At 44.0% G+C, this 19,806-nt stretch overlaps 1 protein-coding gene across 3 annotated transcripts in view; it reads right to left on the bottom strand.

Annotated features, from left to right (window-relative positions):
- The window catches only part of tmeff2a (transmembrane protein with EGF-like and two follistatin-like domains 2a), a 124,440-nt gene that overhangs the window by 74,766 nt on the left and 29,868 nt on the right, over positions 1-19,806 (bottom strand). For all 3 annotated transcript variants that reach the window (XM_030428888.1, XM_030428889.1, XM_030428887.1), the window contains exon 3: positions 261-390. In XM_030428888.1, coding sequence (XP_030284748.1) covers positions 261-390 — 130 coding nt within the window. The remainder of the gene's footprint in view (positions 1-260; positions 391-19,806) is intronic.

Genomic DNA, 19,806 nt, shown 5'->3' with positions numbered 1-19,806 from the left:
TATAATATTTAAGCCTGAAAAAATTGCTCTGCCGTTTGCACAATGTTGCAAATTGGATTACGTTTCTGGCATCCGAGCTGTACGTTTGCTGTTCGTCGTCTTGTTTGCTAACGTAGAAAATGCGCTGGAGATATTCTTCTCGCTCGAGTGTTTTCTCTTTGTGTTATCGTCTGCAGGGTCGCTGGTGTTTGTGCGTGCGTTTCGAGTGTATCTTGCTTGTGTGTACACCTGCGTAGGCGCCATGATGTTAATGTACATACCAGCAGGACAGGTGCCTTCTGACATGATAAGCACTTCAGACTGCTGCTTGCAGGCATCCCTGCGCAGGAAGCACTCGTTCTGGTAGTTCTGATTGTTGGAGCCGCACACTGGGGTATAGTCACTGTTGCACTGCGGAGAGGAGAGGAGAAAACAGGGAGAGACAGGTGAGCGTTAAAAAGCTGAGGCTGGCATAAACACGGCATCTTAAGAGCACATGTAGGTGGTGTTTGATTTTCAGGACAGACAGCAGTTGCAGGAGACGAGGCTGAGAAGCCAGCGTCTGGAGCTCCAGACTGGGTTTCAACATTTGTAGCGGTCGCACCACTGGATGTTTTTTAACAGTACCAAGGAACATCGCCCAGCTGTGTTTGTGGTGACCACAGCGGATATTTTACACCAAAAAATAATATTTTCCTCATCCTTACCAAGACGCCTGAACCAAACCAGACCATCAGAACAGCCTATGAACAAAGTTTAACACGTCTGTGGTTTCAGAAACGTATGTTGCCCAACAACCATCCTTGTGATTGGGTTGAGAGGACTTATTTTGTCATTGTATTTGCTACTCACTTTCTCTGCGGTCATTGAAAATGGAACAAGAGAGGTATTCCCGACTGCAAACATAATCCACCAGTTAATAATAACAAAGGAAAATCAAAATGAACGTGCAGCTACTTGAAAACACACCGCGCACTTGTTCCAGCCTTTAAAAGAGCCCCGAATGTTAGTGTTATAAAAATGCCTTCTCATTTGGATTCATAACGCTTTCCTGTCTTTATTTGGAGACGTGCAGTTGTCAGATGTTGCTGTGTGGCACGTGGAAATGCACGGACACCATCAGGAGTGCTGTAATTGTAAATGTAGTGTTTTAAGAGGATTTAAAACTGTGTACAGTTAACAAAAAAAGACCTCAATTAAACATTGCTGCTTGCACCTTTAAGTGTAAGCATTGATGTGTTTTTTTGTTCAGGAAATGAGCTGTTTAATATTTTGTGTTAGTGTAAAATTACAAGTCTGTTTGTTATGCAATATCCCTGATGGATTAGATAATAACTAAGGAGAAACACCTGTCAAAAACAAACATCAGCTGCTTTATACTTTTTCTTATTAAACATCACATTTGGCAGTTTGACAGATCCAGCGTTAATTTGGAGACGTAGAAACGTGCAGTCTGGTTCAGGAGCAGAATATAAAGGAGTTCATCTGTTTGTCACCGACTATCCACGTGTAGTTACGAACAGCAGCTGGACACGTGTCTCTTCAGCGCTGTGACTGATTGCAGAACTGACACCATATCATCACAATCACGATCTAAAGAGGCCCTGAAAATCCTACACGAACATAAAGACATGAATATAATCCACTGGTGCATAAATCCATGCCCTAATCAGGATTACGCAACATTTGAATCAGAAGCTGATGACACATTTGATCAGACCACACCCACGCCACCGCCACGAGTCTTCAACTCAACCTCCAGATGTTTTCTCTCTACTTGTTGTTGCGTTTTTCAGCCGTTCGGTCGCATTCTTTAGATTTTTCCACACTTTGTTCGATATCATTCATCTTCACGCTACATATAACTCCAGAAAAATGGCCACCGTCTTGAGCAGCTCACCTCTGCTGCTCCACTGGAGCATTTGCAGGTTAAGTGACTTGCTCAAGGGCACTGAGCGAAATAGCTGCTAAGCTACGGGAGAACATTACTCATTCATTTCCCCACACGGTTTGTTGGCTTCGGAGCAACTCGAGATTTTTTTCAGATGACTGATGACACCAGCGCGCCGAGTCTTAGTTTTCATTTTTTAAGGCTGCCGAGGAGAGATACTCATTTGATTTGATATTGATTCGCCCGTGCTACACCGCAGGAATAACAAACGTGATTATTCAATTGAGAAATATTCCTCCATGTTCCCCGGGTAGAAGGAATGGCCATCAGAGGGTCCGGAGAAATTGTCCGTCCGTAGTCAGAGCCCCGTAACCTGATTAAACTTTAAAGTGCCGAAGAACGGGCAACGTGTGAAAATGCTGTTTCTGTCGGGCGTGACATCACAAGGACAAGGGGCGCGCTTGAGAGTCCCCGAAGGAACGAGTCTAAGGAGCTCACGGCTCTTTGTCTACACTTCTGCTCCCCTCCAGGTCTCTAATGGATTGACCTGGAATCTGATCTCTCTGTGCCCTCGAAGAAAATGACACGGCTCTCGCAAAAAGGGCATTTAAGGATGGAGAGAGATTCACTCATGCGGAATGTAAGATTGTGTATATTTACGACACTCCAACTACAAAGTACATACAGGCGGAAACATCCGCATTAAACCAGCTAACGTTGGGAAAAGTCATCGTCATTCTAATTTAAGATTTCAAGATTAAATGTGTTCATCACTATACAACACAAGAAACAAATACAGTTTTCAGTAATCCATTTATTTCTTCCCACAAAAACAAATGATCTAATTGGATGAGATCTCACAGCCTGATGAGCGAAGCTGCTCTGTAGTCTGGCGGCTCAGCAGCGGATACTTGTATCGTTTGTCAGATTCAGCGGGGTGAACAGACTGTGGCTGAGATGGTTGTTGTCTTTTTTGTGTTTAGCGTAGTTTAGTTTAAACTTTGCATCACCTGCCCATAAAAAACAGCATCTTATTCTGTCATCAGACTCGCAATGACAGACATGCGAGGTCTGTTGAAACTTTCAAAATAAAGGTGCAATGACTGTCTAAATTTCGAATCAAGAAAAAGATTGTGGTGGCTTAACATGATTGGTATTCTTTATCCTCCTCTGCTGGTGCTGAACCTTGATACACGCACGCAGAGTACTTTTCCAACTGAGGCAATGCAAAGCTAACTTGAATTTTATTCTGTTTGACGGTGGGGGACAAATTAAATACGTTTATGGTCACGTTACAGCTTGTTGTGACACAGCCAGGTGCTATAGAGCAGAGAGAGAGAAAGACTTTGCCGCCTCTAACCCACTAAACGAGAGCTAGTTTTAAAGGTCGGTTTAGAAGATCACACATTGCAGGTCGCATGGGAACGAGACAATAAGGAAACGAAAAAACTGGGGAAGAACTGTGAGTGTGACTTTTGGGATAATTCTGTGAAGTTGCTTGGAACCAGTCCATTTCATCTCTACCCGACCACATTGCGCTCATATTTATACTCTTTATGTTATATAGTTGTAGTAGTTCACAGTCCAAATTGTCCTATCAAGTCAGAACTCTAGAGTATAAATACAAAAAGGTCTGAAAAACATATATTTAATCTCTTAAATTGTTCAAAAACCTTCAGTTCAGGTCTTGAACGTACACACATAATAATCAATATATCCTCACATTCTTCTGTATCGAATTTAATTGCGTCACTAAATCCTTTCTGTTGGTGAGACGTGCCGATCACAGGATGAACTCCGCAAACTGTGAAAGAACACGCCGTCTCAGGTGACTGAGTGTCTTTTCTTTAAAATCGTTTTTTTTTTTTTTCCCCCTTCACAAATAAACCAAATCAACTGGGAACATTTGCCTTCAGCGATCCAACGCTTGCATGTAAAGTTGCTTAAAGTTGTGTCAAAGAGAATTTGTTCTTGGCAGTTTCTCTTGAAACAAAAAGCCCAAAAAGCAAACGAGGCAAAACTGTTGAACATATGGTTTGGGAGACGGTGGCTGCTCCCTAACAGGGATCAGATCACTATTTTACACTTGTTCTGACACGAGAAAGAGAAAAAAATATGCAAATGAGAGCGACTGCAGTGAGAGTCAGGCTGCATTAAAACACGTCAGCGTGCTGTGGGTGATTAAAAATATTCAGCATCTCTTCTGTTGTCCGGTGTGGACAGACGTCGTTAAGAGAATGCTTCTGAAAACGGCAGCGTGGAGACGAACATCGCTTTCACTCGCGAGCTGCATTTTCAAATCGAGCTGGCTTGGAGTGGATGTCATCTGAGACACGCTGACAAACACAAGGTCTGATGGCCTCAAGGAGATGAGCAAAAATAACCACGCCATCGATTCAAGAGCCCTGGAGCATCATAACGATCAGGCGCGAACAGTGTTTTTGACCGGCTGAAGGGGGGGGAAGATGGCAGAATATACACAAAAGTGAGCAAAAGGGAGGAGGAGGAAACTGCATGCTGGCTCTTGATCAAAGGGACTGAGATGCAGGAAGGAAGGAGGCTGTGGAGGAGAGGAGAGGCAAACTTGATGAGTGAAATTGGTCTTAGGGGGGGGAGAAGAAGTCAGTGGAAATGGATGAGAGTGAGGCAGAAGGAGACTGAGGGGGTAATCAAAGCGAAGTGAAAATACAGAGCCGAGATGCAGACGGGGCTGGTGAGAGCGACGAAGCCCTGGCTCCGCAAACTTGGCATGATAAAAAAGAGCCACGGCGCCTGAAGAAACCACCGCAACAACAAAAAAAAAAGGAGAACATCATAAAATAAAATAAAAAAAAGGAAAGAAAAGAAATGGGGACACAGACAGAGAGAGGGAGAGGAATAGAAAATCCCCTCAAAGGAGAGCGGGAGAGAGAATGAAAAAATGGCAACCCCACAAAGGCGCTTGGAATAGCTTTCTGCAGGGCCCGCGCTTTTTTGCCATCCTCTATCCTTCCCCTCTGCCTCCCCTCCCCTCCATTCCCCTTACTCTCACACACATTCTCCCATCTGGCTCAGGCTGTTCTTAACCTGGGGACTCTCACTTTATGCCAGGCGTGATGCAACGGAAGGGAAAGCTGCCCGGCAGAACCCTGCGGGTGTCTTTTAAGAGTGCCTTTCTATTTCAGAGAAAACTCCCCAACCCCATCTTCTTGATCTTCCCCAGCGTTTGGATCTCACCCCTGCAGGAAAGAGCGAGGAGTGATGAGAGGATGGGTGATTTAAAAAAAAAAAAAGTAAAAAACCTCCGTCTCCCTGAGAGGAAGTGCAAGGACGGAGGCTGCAGCTGTGTCTCACCTAGATGTAACCACAGGAAGGTATAAAGGAGGATCCTGCTGCTTATCAGCCTATTTAAGCATGCCGAGTGCATCCCTCCAAAAAGTCTAGTCTAGTCTATGGGGAAGAAATTTTAGTTGCCATCTATTTTTACAATTGATTGATCCTTTAGTCATTCAAGTCAAGCCGAATCAAGTCAAGATTCAAGATTCATTCATTTGTGCCGTGGGAAATGTATCTTTGACAAGACGCTGCCACATAGAAATACATCATCAAGTCATTTGTCAAGCATAAATGTCAAACATGTGCTGGTTCCAGCTCCCTAAATGGAAGGATTTGCTGCTTTTCTTTGTCTTGTGGGATAGTAAACGAAGAGGCTTTGGGTTTTGGACTGTCAGCCGGACAAAAAGATTGCATGTAAAGACGTCACTCTGGGCTATTCAAAGTTGTGACGAGCATTTGTCACACACACTTAAAAAGGATAAATCGGGTGTTTGGATGCGGGGTTGTGTGAGGCACTTATCTCTCGTCAGTGCATCACCTGCAGTAGGTGACCGTCAGCTCTCCCCCCCCCCATGAGGAGAAAGCAGCGCCAGCGGGAAGCAAAGCAGAGCACCAAACTGCTCCAAACCACAAATGTTTTGAGCATTTCTTGGTGCTTTATGTTGCCATTAAACAGCCTTTTCCTTTGGCACATTTCCTCCACCGTATAACATCCGTATTCCTGCACACAAGCGCAACGTAGTGCCGAAGGAAAAGGGCTGTTTGACGGCAACATAAAGCTCCAGAAATGATCAAAACATATTTCAGGTGGCTAAAATACGTCTTGCTGCTTTCATGTCGGTGCTACGCGCCGCTTTGCCACAGCTGACGGTCGTCTACTGCAGGAAATACACTATGATAAGTACCTCACATCCAAAGAACCGAACTGTTAGTTCAAGACTCAACGATTACTCCAATACACGTGAAAATAATAGTAAACAATAATGACAGTAATAAAAACTTCAACAGGTATAGAGTAATACCTGACTGATGATCTGAATCTGCAACGTGTCTAGAAACTAAAGTTCAGGAGTGGAAATGTCTCGATTATAAGATGCGTTGATCTTCCAGCCTCGGCTGCTCAACAGAGTTGTGAAGACAGGTCGCTCTCATGCTTTGAACTGAGGGCGGACATCCGGTTAATGGCTCGGATCGGACCTGCTGAGGAACGACCTGGACAGGACGCCGGCGCGCTGTGTTCAGGCAGCAGTGGTTCGGTCTGTAGGGACCTTAAGACCAGAGCACTGCTGAAGTGCCCCTGAGCAAGGCATCAAACCCATAACTGCTTCTCGCAGCCCCCTTGCTCTGACACCTCTCAATTAATGCACGTGTATATGTCCTCTATGTAAAAGAATAAAGCATAAATGGAGCACTTCCTCTTCTTCTAACTAGCTGTCAGCTGTTTTCAACTGAAGCCTGCAGCACGATGACAGAGTAGCCGAAGAAAAGAGATGATGTCAGACGCTGAGATGCATCGAGAATCGTTGACGGATGAATCGTAACTGCATAGACCCGTGAGTGAAAGTTACAATATCTGCCTCACAAATGTGTTAACTAAAAGTAATGTAAAGCAGCAGACACTGGAAACATGCAAGTAAATCACCCCAAATGTGTATTTAAATGCACAGAGGATGTAGTGTGGGATCATGTGGGACACGGTCAAGATAAATTATTCTAAGCTGTGTTCTTGTGATGTTGAGTCACATTCGCAGATTTCCTTATTCACTCTCCGACTCTCTCCGTGAAGTTATAGCGATTGGTGACCAAATAAAACTGCTATGTTAAAGAAAAATGACAGATTTCTCTGGTTTGATCATTGTTGGAGACATCCGGGTCGACGGAACATCCAACAAACTAAGTTTTAAGACATTTCAGCGTAAAAATGTCACATTTCATAACTTTAAGTAAAATGCTCGGGTAAATTGTACTTATTCATGTTTCCTTATGGTTTCTATTCCAAATATCAGTTACTAATCCTTGATTAATACTCAGTCTTGGCAACAGACTGCTTGAAATAAATAAATAAGACAGTCAGACAAGAGAGAAGACGCTGCACCTCTTCACCTCTACTGGATCTTGAACCAGCCTTGCTGTAAAAAAACTTAACTCTTTTCTACTTGGTTCTTATTTGTCCATTCTGGAGAGGGTGAACTCAGGTCACAGACTTGTGGTACTTCACAAAGCACATGACCACATCAGACACAAAGGCATTCCCTGTTTTAGCCATTGTCCCGCCGCTGCAGCTTTCATCCTCCAACGGCTTCATAACTGGCAGCGTGTGATGTCGGCAGTCTGCAAATATGAGCCTCGTCAGCTGCTGCACTTCCACTGTAAGTCTGCCGGGCGACTGTCAGCTAAATGTAAATGAAAAAAGATAGAGGTGTCAAATAATATCGGAGACAGGCGTCTGAGAGATGGGGCCGTTTGAAGGGAAGAATCTGGAGGAGGGAAAAAAAAATGAAGTGAGTATGTTAATGAGGGGGCTGAATGAGACAGAAGGTGAGAGAATTTGATCCTCCACAGTTCTCAGCAGACAGGGTAGCGGGGGCCATTGGCCAGGACCATATGGCACGGCCTTATGTGCCCGCTGGCTCGGGCTCCGCAGAAGTCGCAGACATTGCCCCACACCTCCGCTGTGACAAAACCTGGACAGTCTCGACCGAGAACACAGCGACAGCGGAGGTGTCGATGGTCCTGCGTGTGTGCTCGCGCTCTCATGTGTGACTGGCTTAGTGACAGGAAATATGGGAGCGCATGAACCAGGTGAACCTGACTGAATGCTTTCCTGTCAGTGTTGCATTTGCAGCATCTCGTGTGCGTTTAAGCCAGTTTTCTGCTCTTCCTCGCATCCCCTCACACGCGCTCTGTTTTCTGTCACTAGAAGTTGAGATTCCGCAAGCCTCCTGCAGGGGCTGCTGTGGCTCTGCCTACCCTCCGCTCTCGTCATCTGAGTTTCCAATAGCCAAGCTTCGGTAGTGCAGCCAGGACCTGTTGTCTCTCTACCTGCCTGGGATCGGTGCGTCACACGCATGCACAGGAACGCGCACACTCACGGGGCAAACCGACGCACCCGCCGTCGGAGCACTTTGTACAAAAAAAGAAAGGCATCTGCGCCTTACCAGGTCACAACACACAACAACCTTGCAAAACAAGCAGAGCCATCATCATTCATTCTGTGCCTCCATAGCTGCTCCCGTCGCCGACTTCACCGAGCATCCGACGTAACTGCCGGCTGACAGGTTAGGAACAAAGACAGGTGGTGGGAGGAGGAGGAGGGGGGAGCGCGGACTGAAAAAGCAGGTATGAAGGGTGGGACGGCAGGAAAAAGAAGGGAGGAAGGGAGTGTGAGAGATAGAGAGGGGCCGGCAGAGTGAAGGCGCAAAGGAGGTAAGAAAGATGAGATTGGAAGGTGAAAAAGTGTAAGTGATGGAGGTGGGAGGATGACAGGACGGTACCTGCGGCGGAGACGAGGAGAACAATGTGGAGGAGTGTCGAGGGACGCGCACAACAGAGGCGAAAACCGGAACGAGTAGGAGACAAAGGAGAGGAGAGATGCAAAGTGAAGGCGAGTGCACGCATCAGTGCGTGACTATGTAGTGGAGGGAAGGAGCGTGCCAATATGAGGGGTAGAGCGCCCGCGAAACGCAGCGAGAGCAAACATGACAGGATATCAGCATCAGTAAGCGTGAAAGCAAATGACGCGTCCGTCCGTCCGATTGAGCTCCACTCCACCCAAACGCCGACATGTCCACATATGCAAGAAACCATCATCATTCCAAGAAGCGATTAGTCAGATATGTGTAGAAGTCACAGTGAGGTATGCGTGGACTGAAGTCATGCGTTCACTTTATAAAACTACAGGATTATTAAAGAGGTACACACAATGGAACTTTTAGGTCGTTTTAAGGCACAATTTGAACGAATAGATATCACCACATAACCTTCACACATGATTTACACTATTTGTTATAAATATGCACACATTTTCATTTTGTATCATTTTGTTGATTTATTGGAGCCGGAAAGGTGATTTTGGATTTCATCCACCGCTTCAGATTTCTGGAAAATAACTGTCATCATCATTTATTTTTTATTAAAATGCTATTCAAATCAGGCTATGAAAGCTTATTGAACTTAAACATATAAAAGTTTAGTGTCAGTACTGGTGAAGTGAAGATTTTTGGCTGAAAGTATGAAGAGAAAAAACTCAGCCTTTAAATTAATGAACTGTAAAACCACATATGGTTTTAGACCAAAGAAGACAATTAATTTGCATATTTCAAGTGTTCTGAAATGTTGTGTTTTTAATACGCAAATGAGGCACCATCTATTAAACATACACTCATTTTGCAGACATTCCCAGAGCAAAAATCTGAGCTTAAACGCCAGCACCTTTTTAAAAATGTTTCCCAATGAGGGGAGATCGTCTGCAGCCACCTTTTTTTTTTCTTCTTTTGTGTGGTCACTCCGAGCACTTCCAGTTTAAAAATCTTACTTTCAAGAAAAGTGCTGCGGCCGCCAACGTTCCTCTTTTTCAGGCAACCAATCGCGTGTTAGATCAGGCGGGACGTGTCACCCCGGTAACCAAGAAAATGGGGCTTTACATGAATCAGAATCTATCAAAACAGAGACAGAAAAAAGCCCGTACGTGGGAGCAGATCTGCCGTGCGGGCTATCAACCTACGCGTTGTAAGCGTGTTATTAGCTTTGCAGTCGGCCCTCTGGTACCACAGTTAGTGTCAATCAAAACCAGCGCGAAGCATCTTGTTTTCTCTCGCTGCTCAAGTGCTTCGGCCCGGCCCTCCACAGTGCACTGCCATCGCTGTGGACACGAACCCCTAATGTGTATTTGGGATGCTTCTGTCCCACCCGTCTAACCTCGGACATGTTAATGGAAGCAAAGTAGACCAACATCTCAAATGTTGTTGTTTTGTAATTCACAGGGACTTTACATTCCCCCATGCATGAGCAAGTATTGTGTATTTTGTTTGTCTGAAACCTCGAAGCAGACCTTGGCCTTAGATTTGTCTTTGTCTGGCCTTAAAGGTTGCATTATTTATATTGTGCATGATATGATTCATTTTCATGGAAAGTTCAGATGCAAACTGAAAAAAACACGACTTTAAGTCAAGCCGAGGACAACCAAAGCTTCACATCTGGAAAAGTGTTTTCCGTACAGCTGATAAATTTACAGCCCCCTGACAGCAGCATTTTAATTTGAAGCAGTTTGATGACCAAGATAATCTTTGCTCATTCTGTTGGTCTTTATACTTTACTGCCTCGGATTAATCTTGACAACCGTGCGGCTTGCTCGAAAATCCCATAGCAATATACTCGTATTGATAAACAGTAAACATGCAGAGTGTGGAGCCATTACATTTAAGTCCGTAGAGTTACACAAGTAACACGCTGATCTGAAATGAACCAAAATATAGCGGTTGTTATTGTGGCTGAATCAAAAGAGAGAGCGAGAGAGAGTCTAAATCAAAGACCTGACTGTTAACAGCCTTCCAAAGTTTTAAGTGAGAGAATAAAGTTTCAGTTAAATAAAACGTTAAAATTTAATCAGTGCTTTGATGGGTTTGACCGTCTTTATTAACGGGCTTTTATTCCAGTCGCTACGTGTCCAAGCCAGGTCAATTGAGAAAGGGAGGCACATAAGTAGAAGGTGCGATAGAAAGAAAGATGAGTCTCAATCCTAGGTCATCAAATACCAACGCTTTGGGCTGGCCACCAATCAAAAGTGTCTGTATTTGACCCGCCAATAGACTTTCTTATAGATTGCATATTTATTTGAATTAAGGCCCCCCCCCCAAGTCCTCGTGGTTTGGGGGGGCACCAAGAAGGTGTAGTGATTTTAGGGCCACCCCTGGGACCTCGTTTGGACACTAATCATTCTCAAAGTATTGGCACTAGAAACCAACAGGTCCCAAAATGATTTGGCATTTTGCAAACAGGAAGCATAATGTTTGATTTAGTGAGTTACCCTGTGGGCTTCACCATGAAGCCATTTTGCAGCCAACTACCACAAGGTTACTGCACATATTGCAGAAACGGAAAGATTCTGAGGCAGGACCTGAAGTTACGAAGCAGCTGTTATCTCTTTGACTCTCGTTGTTTCTATGTTAAGATTTGACAGATTTGAGTTACAACCAAGAAATAGGAAGTGCAAATTTTACCAAGTATGTCAATTGGCTAACAATTCATACGAGATACTAGATAACGTTCATGTTTGCGGCCTATCTGTCAGACCGGTATACGATGGCAACAAAGCAGGGTTTTTGCAGCTACCTTTCTGAGCAGAGGAGATCCGATTGTGCTTCCCCTTCAGCTGGGAGTCCCTGCTGACTGATGGTCCCTCCCCATGGGTCTGATGCCAGGTCACTGTACTTTAAATACCATTAACGAGAGGCACCCAGCGGGACAACCTGACCCAAGTGCCTGAAAAGCCTGATGCAGTGTTTGGAATCTGCTCAATCGCTGCATTATCTCAGATGAAAGAACATCGTGTGTCGTGTGATTGTCTGCGCGACCTTAAATGTGCAACCCCCCCCTCCCCTCCCACATTATCGCAGTCACTGGACCGAGCTGACATTTAACCTCGTGTGCACTTGCGAACATACCTGACAGCCTCTACAAGACTGTCAGAAATACCACATTTGTCTCTCCCATTGTGTGCTCGTGTTGAGGTTGAAAAATATGATTTCCTTCTCTGCCTATAAAGAATAAACATAAACATACAGTACATACTCGTCCCTGAACGCAGCGGCACTACAAACCAAGAGTTTTCATTTGTCTGTTTATTCAACGCAGACAAAGACTGTGCCATAGGAGGAAGTAATGCAAGAAGTGTAATACGGCATATAGCTGCATATATATCTCGCCCACAGTTAACAGAACAGATGGAATGAACACTGCATCTGTTGGTACCGTACAAATGTGGACACAGCACCCAAGCCGGTCTGGTTGAGGGCCGTGCCATCCTGCCCAGTTGACAGTCCACCTAATGTCTGGTTCCCTTTGTCTGACCCCAGTCTTGTTCCTAGTATCTTATTAATTAGTATTAATTAGATATCAAGTCTGATCTGATATTTATTTTCCTCTTTCTTCTGCTGCCTCTGCTTTCTTTCTCTACAGGTACAGTGTGCCGTATATTTCATCGCGTACAGTACTGCACACACAGAACTGGCCAGAAAAATGACCCAAACAGCTGCCCCTTATGGAGAATCGCCATGTACAAAGCATCCCGCCAACAGCAGGTGTTGTACATCCTGTACTTCCTGAGCTCTGTGCTAATCCCAGGCAAAGTCAGCAGCAACACAGTCACGCAGAACCCAACTTTCAGGGCTAGTTTTTCTAAAGATGAGTGGGTATGTCTCCTGAGCCCCTGCTAGAGGTGCTAATATCTGATCATTACATAAAGGGGTTACGAGATGTAGAGATCAATTTGGAAAATTTGTCAGAGAAATAAAGAGTCAAATCGCACATCTAAGTATAAAGACTGTCCGGTGCTGTGATACTACAAGAAGCCAAGGTTGTGTTCGTGTGCAGTGGTGTAAGAAACTACCGTGCTTTACTTCAAGGCTGTCCTTCGCCACGGAATCTGGCATCAACTTCAACATGAAGATGTTTCGTTCGTACAACGTTAGTAACTTCATCTTAGCACGTAAAAAAATGACATAAAAACTCACTTTGCGCTTTGCATGTCAACAAGGACACGTTCCAATAACCTGAGGGCCGGTTTAGTGGATTAACATCTGTTTTAATGCCGTTTTTCCCCCTCAGCACATCTTCTGCAGGGGTTTGGTAAACATCACAAACCAAAAACATCAGCAAAGACCAAACATCACGACTTCCATCTGTCCGTCTGTTGACTCAATGACACTCCTTGTCATAAGCACACTCACCGTTGATAAGCTCATAAGCTGCTGTTTCCTTTTGGCCGATTATGAAGTGCCTGTGGGTGCTTTACACTTAGACAAGATTTGCCAAGAACTAAAGGAGAGCCATGGCAATATCTTACTCATGTATTTATTTATGTATCTATTCATCTACCTACCTATCAATTTAGGCATTGTTACGTCTAATTAAAATGCAAGCGATCTAATGTATTTAGGGCTTCTAGTGGTGGCTAATTTGCAAGCCTGGTTAGGCTTTTGAGGAAGGAAACGCACGACAAAAATAGACACAAAGACTTGAAATCCTGGTGCTTATTTGAATTTCTAATAAGGTTTTGGTGACATTGGATGTGGAAAAAGAAATTGTGCATTGCAGAGTATATGAATACATACATAGATACGTGGCTTTAATGTATTTACTCAAATGAAAAATGTAATGTTGTTCTTAAAGAATTGACCCTGAGCAAATAAATAGCACCACGAATATATTATGAGATTATTTATTATACAATAAAGCCCTTGAATTTTAACCGTCTCTATCAATTGTAGGATTAATTTTCATATTCAAAAGGCTCTTCATAATAATAATATTATGTTTCATTGACATTTTCTATTCCTTTTTTCTTCTCTATAACTATCCTGGCCGATAAGCGAGGCCATATGTTACTGTACCGATGTTCCCGTGATGGAAAAGTCATTCAAATGTTCCCCTCAACAGGACACACTCTAAGACTGTCCTCGAACACAGGGCCACTCTACATCAAATTAAGACAGCAGCTGCACCAGCATCAACAGAGTCCATATCACAAGCTAATGATATGACTGCCTCAGACGGGCAAATTTAGAGTGTTGCTATGCTAGCACAGCGTGGGACTGCAGCACATGCAGGCAATCTGGCAGATGCTGTATTCCCTGAGTTGGCCTTAATGTTGCAGCCTTTCTGTCAGCGACTCTCAGTCCCGGGACGGCCTACTGGTGTGGACTTACATCTCGGCTGAATGCCTCCGCTCCCAGTGTCACACACTCAAGACGAACTAGGACCACCTACCCACAGGCGTGCAACTTGGAAATCTGTTCAGCGTCTTTTTTGTCACTTCAGAATCCACACCTAAAGAATTCTCCGACACCTCTGAACAATCAGCGATGGCGCTTCACCATCTTTTCTACATGCACCAGACAACACCTCCCCACCACAGTTACCGCCTACCAGGGTGTTTCTTCACATGAGGTCACGCCGCCGGTAGGCAATGCGCATTAATGGGGTGGGTATAAATAAACATGTAAACTGCATGACGCACTTGCCAACCTCCGACATAATCATACGTCAACATGGGTTCTGATCAACGCCTCGTCACCTCGGTTGGAAGGTTAATTAATGAGGTGAACTATTTTTGTCTACATGCGACCATAAAGGCACACCTTAGGAACGTGTAGCAGAGGTTTGTACACAGGAAATGTTTAATGAAATAGAGTACAGAATAATGTTATCCTCTTTCTTTGACATGTTTGTTTTCAAGGGATATTCAAGTTGGTTCAGGAAGTCAACAAGTTTATCAGCTGGAGTTTATCACAGACCTACTGTGTGAATATCAAAAACAAAACATCAGAAATCATCATACATGTCTGCCCAGACCACAGATACTTCCTATAATGTTACAACAGGAATACTCATGAATTAATAAATGCAGCGACGATGACGCTTCCAACAGTGAAAGATAACGAATGAGACCGGATAAAGCAAAGACATGATACTACCGTGAGTAGAATAGCTGAGTGAACTCAATAACTTTTACTCAAAGGCCCAGATCTCAAGAGAATGATTATGAATGTGAGCCTGTTGAGTATCCTCCTAAATACAGAGTCAGTGGCTCAGAACTGCTGAAAAGGGATTTCATTCAGCTGAAGGACACTCTCAGGAACCTTTCTGCGCGAGCATCTCCAGCACTACCCCAACATAAAACAGCGGTGCGAAATGCTTCACTACACTGCAATCCCTTCATCAGCATGTGTGGCATATAGAATGAATTTCAATGACAACTTTGACATTTTCTGGGGGCGCAGAAAACTGTTTCAAGAGGATGGAATCCACTGATCCCAGCTGGGAGCTAAGGTGCAATGCAAAAATGTATTACATGGCCTTCGAATCCTCCCTTTGAAATCCACTGAGTGTATCCAAATCCATGTGAGGGGAGACACAGAAACACATGGAGTTGCGAGCAGATCTGACACCGTGCATCAATGAAAAACACCTGAAGACAAAGAACCAGTGGCCTCCTTTCCCCGACTGTCACAGATGAGGTTATAAAGCAGAAGTTAACAGTGTTGTTACTGCAATTTGTCTTCCCATTTTCTTCAAGTGTTCAATATTATTTTCCTTTAACCGTGACTATCTAATTGATCCTTCACTAACCAAGTCATTTGGCTGAACCCAACGAAACATTACCATTTCCAGCGCGTCCCCACATAGTTAAACTGTAACATCAGTTCATTATGGATCATGTTTATGTTTCCTATTAGGCGGCAACCTCAAGTGGTCATGGTGGTTATTACAGCAGCAAAGGAGGAAGACAAGGTTAGTGGTATTAAGAGCGGAAAAGGGGCAGTATCCGGTGTGAAACCAAACGTCATCAGTGGGTTATTTCTCACGTGACACCAGTTATCTGTTATCTTTACCCAGACAGCAATCTTTTCCTAAACCTAACCAAGTCGTGTTCGCACCTAAAATGAACTAAACTGCAACTGTCCAACACATCTGGCGCTGGTACGCCGCAACAGGCTCTTTGGCAGACGTTTTTCTCCAAAGCGACTTACACCAATTCATACATTCAGACACTGATGGCTGCGGCTGCCATGCAAAGTGCCAACCAGCACATCAGGAGCCGTTTGGGGTTCAGTATCTTACCCAAGGACATGCAGACCAGGGGGAATCGAACCAGTGACCTTCCGATAACAAGACGCCGATTCTACCCCTGAGCCACAGCCACCCACGTTGATATGCATAGTTTAGGGAGTTATTGGCAATCAACCTACTCAGCCATTGAGCTTTCTGTTCTAGATCAGAAAACAGTTTTGTCGATTTTTTCTTTTTTTCCTGTGGTGTTGATGATTCACATGTATGCATATTTAGTATAATCATTATTTATAGGACAGTAAATAATTACTCGCAGTCCAGAGGAGAAACTGAGCCTCCGCAGCCATCACGCTCAGATTCTTATTGTCTTGACACTTCTGCAGAACAAAGACATGTAAATGATTTTCAATTGCGTTTTCAGATTTTCCTTTTTCTTTGTCTGTCTGATTTGAATACATACCAGAAGTGCATCGTGGGTGAAACTCAATTTTTTTTTTTTTGCTGTAACGTTCAGACGAGGAAGCAAAACAAACTAAAACAAAAGAAAACTGCTAATTATTGAGAAAGTGAGGCAGCAACGGCGCAACATAACCCATCTTAAAATGCAGTAGAGAAGTATATGGTCACAAAGTGTCTCTTAGGAAGCGTCCTTATCGCAGAGCCACATTTAATTTGTACCTCGATGGTTAAGGTAAAGACAGATTACGAGACTAAACATTTCCCTCATATAATAAAGATACATGAGCTATGGGAGCCGACAGTACAGTAGCTATCAGACTGAAGGCCAAGTGGAGTCCAGACAGCAACACATTAGCACCGATGATGTAGAGACATCAGAGGGGAGAGGATCTCTGCTCAGACTGCTACATCAAAGCTCTAAGCTGTTTCCATTTGTTCCATCGTTTCAATAGAAAAAAGGATGTCTGGACTGATAATGGCGTGAGGACGGTAAGAGAGAGTTTAAGTGTCTATCTAAACACGGCGTAATGCGTTGTTTACCGTCTGTGATCCACCGCGACAAGACAGTATGCAGATAATCATCATAATCAGCGGCGCGAACACAGAGGAGCAGAGACAAAAGGTGCAGACAGACAGACACATGGTATGGGCAGACAAATATGATACATGAGAGAGCGAGAAAAACGGAGTGGCTGCACTGGAGAGCTGACAGTAAACAGTAAGTGGTGAACAAATCTACATCTGTGCTTCATTCTGATTTGGATTACTGTGTTTTGTATCGTGCTGCAGAAGATATCCCTCTCTTCTCCAACATCACTGTCCAGGACTTCAAACCATTCATGTAATAAATGAATATCAAAACAGCAAGACTCTGCTCCCTTCACAGCAGCATGTCACGGGGCAGTATTGTGAGTAAATTCCCCGTTAGCTGAACATTTCTGTTAGTACCGTTAGCTAAACATCTGTGATGGATGAATATGAAAAATGTTCAAATATAGACGCAATAGCCTGCTCGTTATTGGAATAAATAATATGAACAATTGCTTGATTTTTACAACACAATTCAGTACGAGGACTTAAAGTTTCTATGAAGCCAGAACTGATGTTTAAATGTTTTTAGCACTTGTGTTTTGCGCCATATCTCACCTGTACGCCACTATCAGATCTTGTAGGGCCTTTAAAATTGGTATTTTAGAGTTTGTAACTTCCTGTAAGACATTTAAAAACTGTTGAGGACTCATCCTGCACTCGGAGAGGTTTGCAAATGTTGAGTCTAATAAACACTGGGGTGTTTCTCAGGATATGACCTCGTGGGTTACTGGACAAAAACACAACTTTAAAAGAAATTTAAACACTAATTTGGGTGAAACCGGATCATATTTTATGGAGAAAGCTGGCTATTTTCTGATGTCCCCAAGAGAACCACCTGGTAAGAAACACTTTTAACACCGTAGATCCGACTGGACCGATCCTTCCCGGACAGAACTTGTCTACAGTGAGAAAAAGCGGATTGAGTCTGCTCACTACAAACTGTCTGGGAAGCTCTACAAGCGCGATTTCAATGGCCTCTTTTTAGTCCGGCGTTTGAAAATACAGTTCTGGTTTCAACTCCTGTAAATACATTTGTAGGAATCCATTTCAAATTGCTGTAATTGTAGGGGAATGCCGAGAAGATGGCATTTTAATACTTCTTTGCTGCGATCAATAATTTTTTATTTACTATACAAAATGATTCAATTCAGCCTCTTAACCTATATTTCCAAGTGTGCCATATTTCATTTGCAGTGTTTATCTGTCATACGATCTCCCCAGACTGCTTGGCCTAGAAATCCACAAGCGCGTGGTGATGGATACCAACTGAAGCTAGACCCACTGCTGGTATTTACTATTAACTATGTCTGCCCATTACTCTTTAGACACTAACGCTCACACGTTTCTGGAAGAACTGAACTGAACTGAACTAACCCGCGCATGAAACAATCAATACTTTCGACAGCACCTTTGCAGCCACACTTGATATAATTGCTCTAATTTGGACAAAACAGTACTTAAGGGGTAAGAGATCGTTGTGATCACTTTGGAATAAAGAGCAGAAGAATAAAAAATAAAAAATAAATGGAAGCAGTTACTGAACACATGATGTTCACTCAGCAAGTGGAGCTCTGTGGTGCTGCGAAAGCTGGTTTCAACCTCTGCATTGTTTGTCTCTCTCCGCAATTAAACCCACAATTTAGAGCAAAGTCTCTAATATCACTACAGCATGAGATTCCAGCTGAGAACATCACCTCCAGTCTTTGGCGAGAGTCGCGCTATGCATTTTTCTAGTCGAGCTCAAGCCGGTGTCACATATATTTTACAGCTCGGCTCATAAAGAAGCGTAAACACACCTGACATTTCACGGACCGTTCCTCTGAGACTGATGGGTTTCCTTCTGTGTAAGTCTGCATCTCGGTGCTGTGTGCGATAGACTCCCGCTGGAACAGCAACGCAACCCTCTCTATCTCTTTCTTTTAGATCCAGGACTGTGGTGAATTAAAACCTTTCAAATGTAAAGATTGCACATTTCATGCATTTGAAAGATGCATTTCAGTTTAGGTAATCATATCCAGTTGATGCATGTAATAAGGGATTTGCTGTATGTGCTGATGGTTAGTTGTCAGGGCTATAGTGCTGCAAACACACACACACAAACACACACACACACACACACAAACGTTATGCATGCACACACAAGAGAGACACATACAAACACGGACACATCCTTCATCCGCAGAGACCTGACTGATAGCCTGATCCATTTCCTGTATCCATTAGAGGCGGCTCTAGATTATGCAATTCATCCCAAGGCTATCATCCACCTCTATCAATAATAAACATCTCCACGAAACTAGGGCTAGCCTCAGAGGATGGAGACGGCACCGCCCAGCACGTTCTACTTCTGATGAAACCCTCTTGTCTGCTCAGCACCGCATTTGCTTTCCACAAGACTTGTCTTCGGTTGCAGAGACCCCCGGGCACAATCTTTACTTATGCCTTCTCGCGCTTATCAAAGCTGCAGTTTTATCAGCTCTGACAGAGACCCCTCAGTGTTTACGGCGGTGGCGGCGAGCACCTGTGGCTCATGACAAGAGACAGAAGCTCTCGTCCGAGATTCCTCTGCGTCTCTGATGCGCCCTCTTTCTTTCCATCAGCCGGCCCTGTCGTCATGTGATTGACGTCCGGTGCAGCGTTTGTGACGTGACCCGGTGCCGGGGTGGGGTGGTGAGGGAACTCGGAGAGGGAGCTTTAACATTATAGGGAATATTGTTTTGGATGCTTACAAATGCATTAAGTGTAGCGCATTCTGTTTGAGTCCTTTATATGAGGCTACTGTC

Source organism: Sparus aurata, chromosome 9 (assembly GCF_900880675.1).
Source record: "Sparus aurata chromosome 9, fSpaAur1.1, whole genome shotgun sequence".
Taxonomy (NCBI): Eukaryota; Metazoa; Chordata; class Actinopteri; order Spariformes; family Sparidae; genus Sparus; species Sparus aurata.
This window is presented reverse-complemented; position numbering and strand designations above follow the sequence as displayed.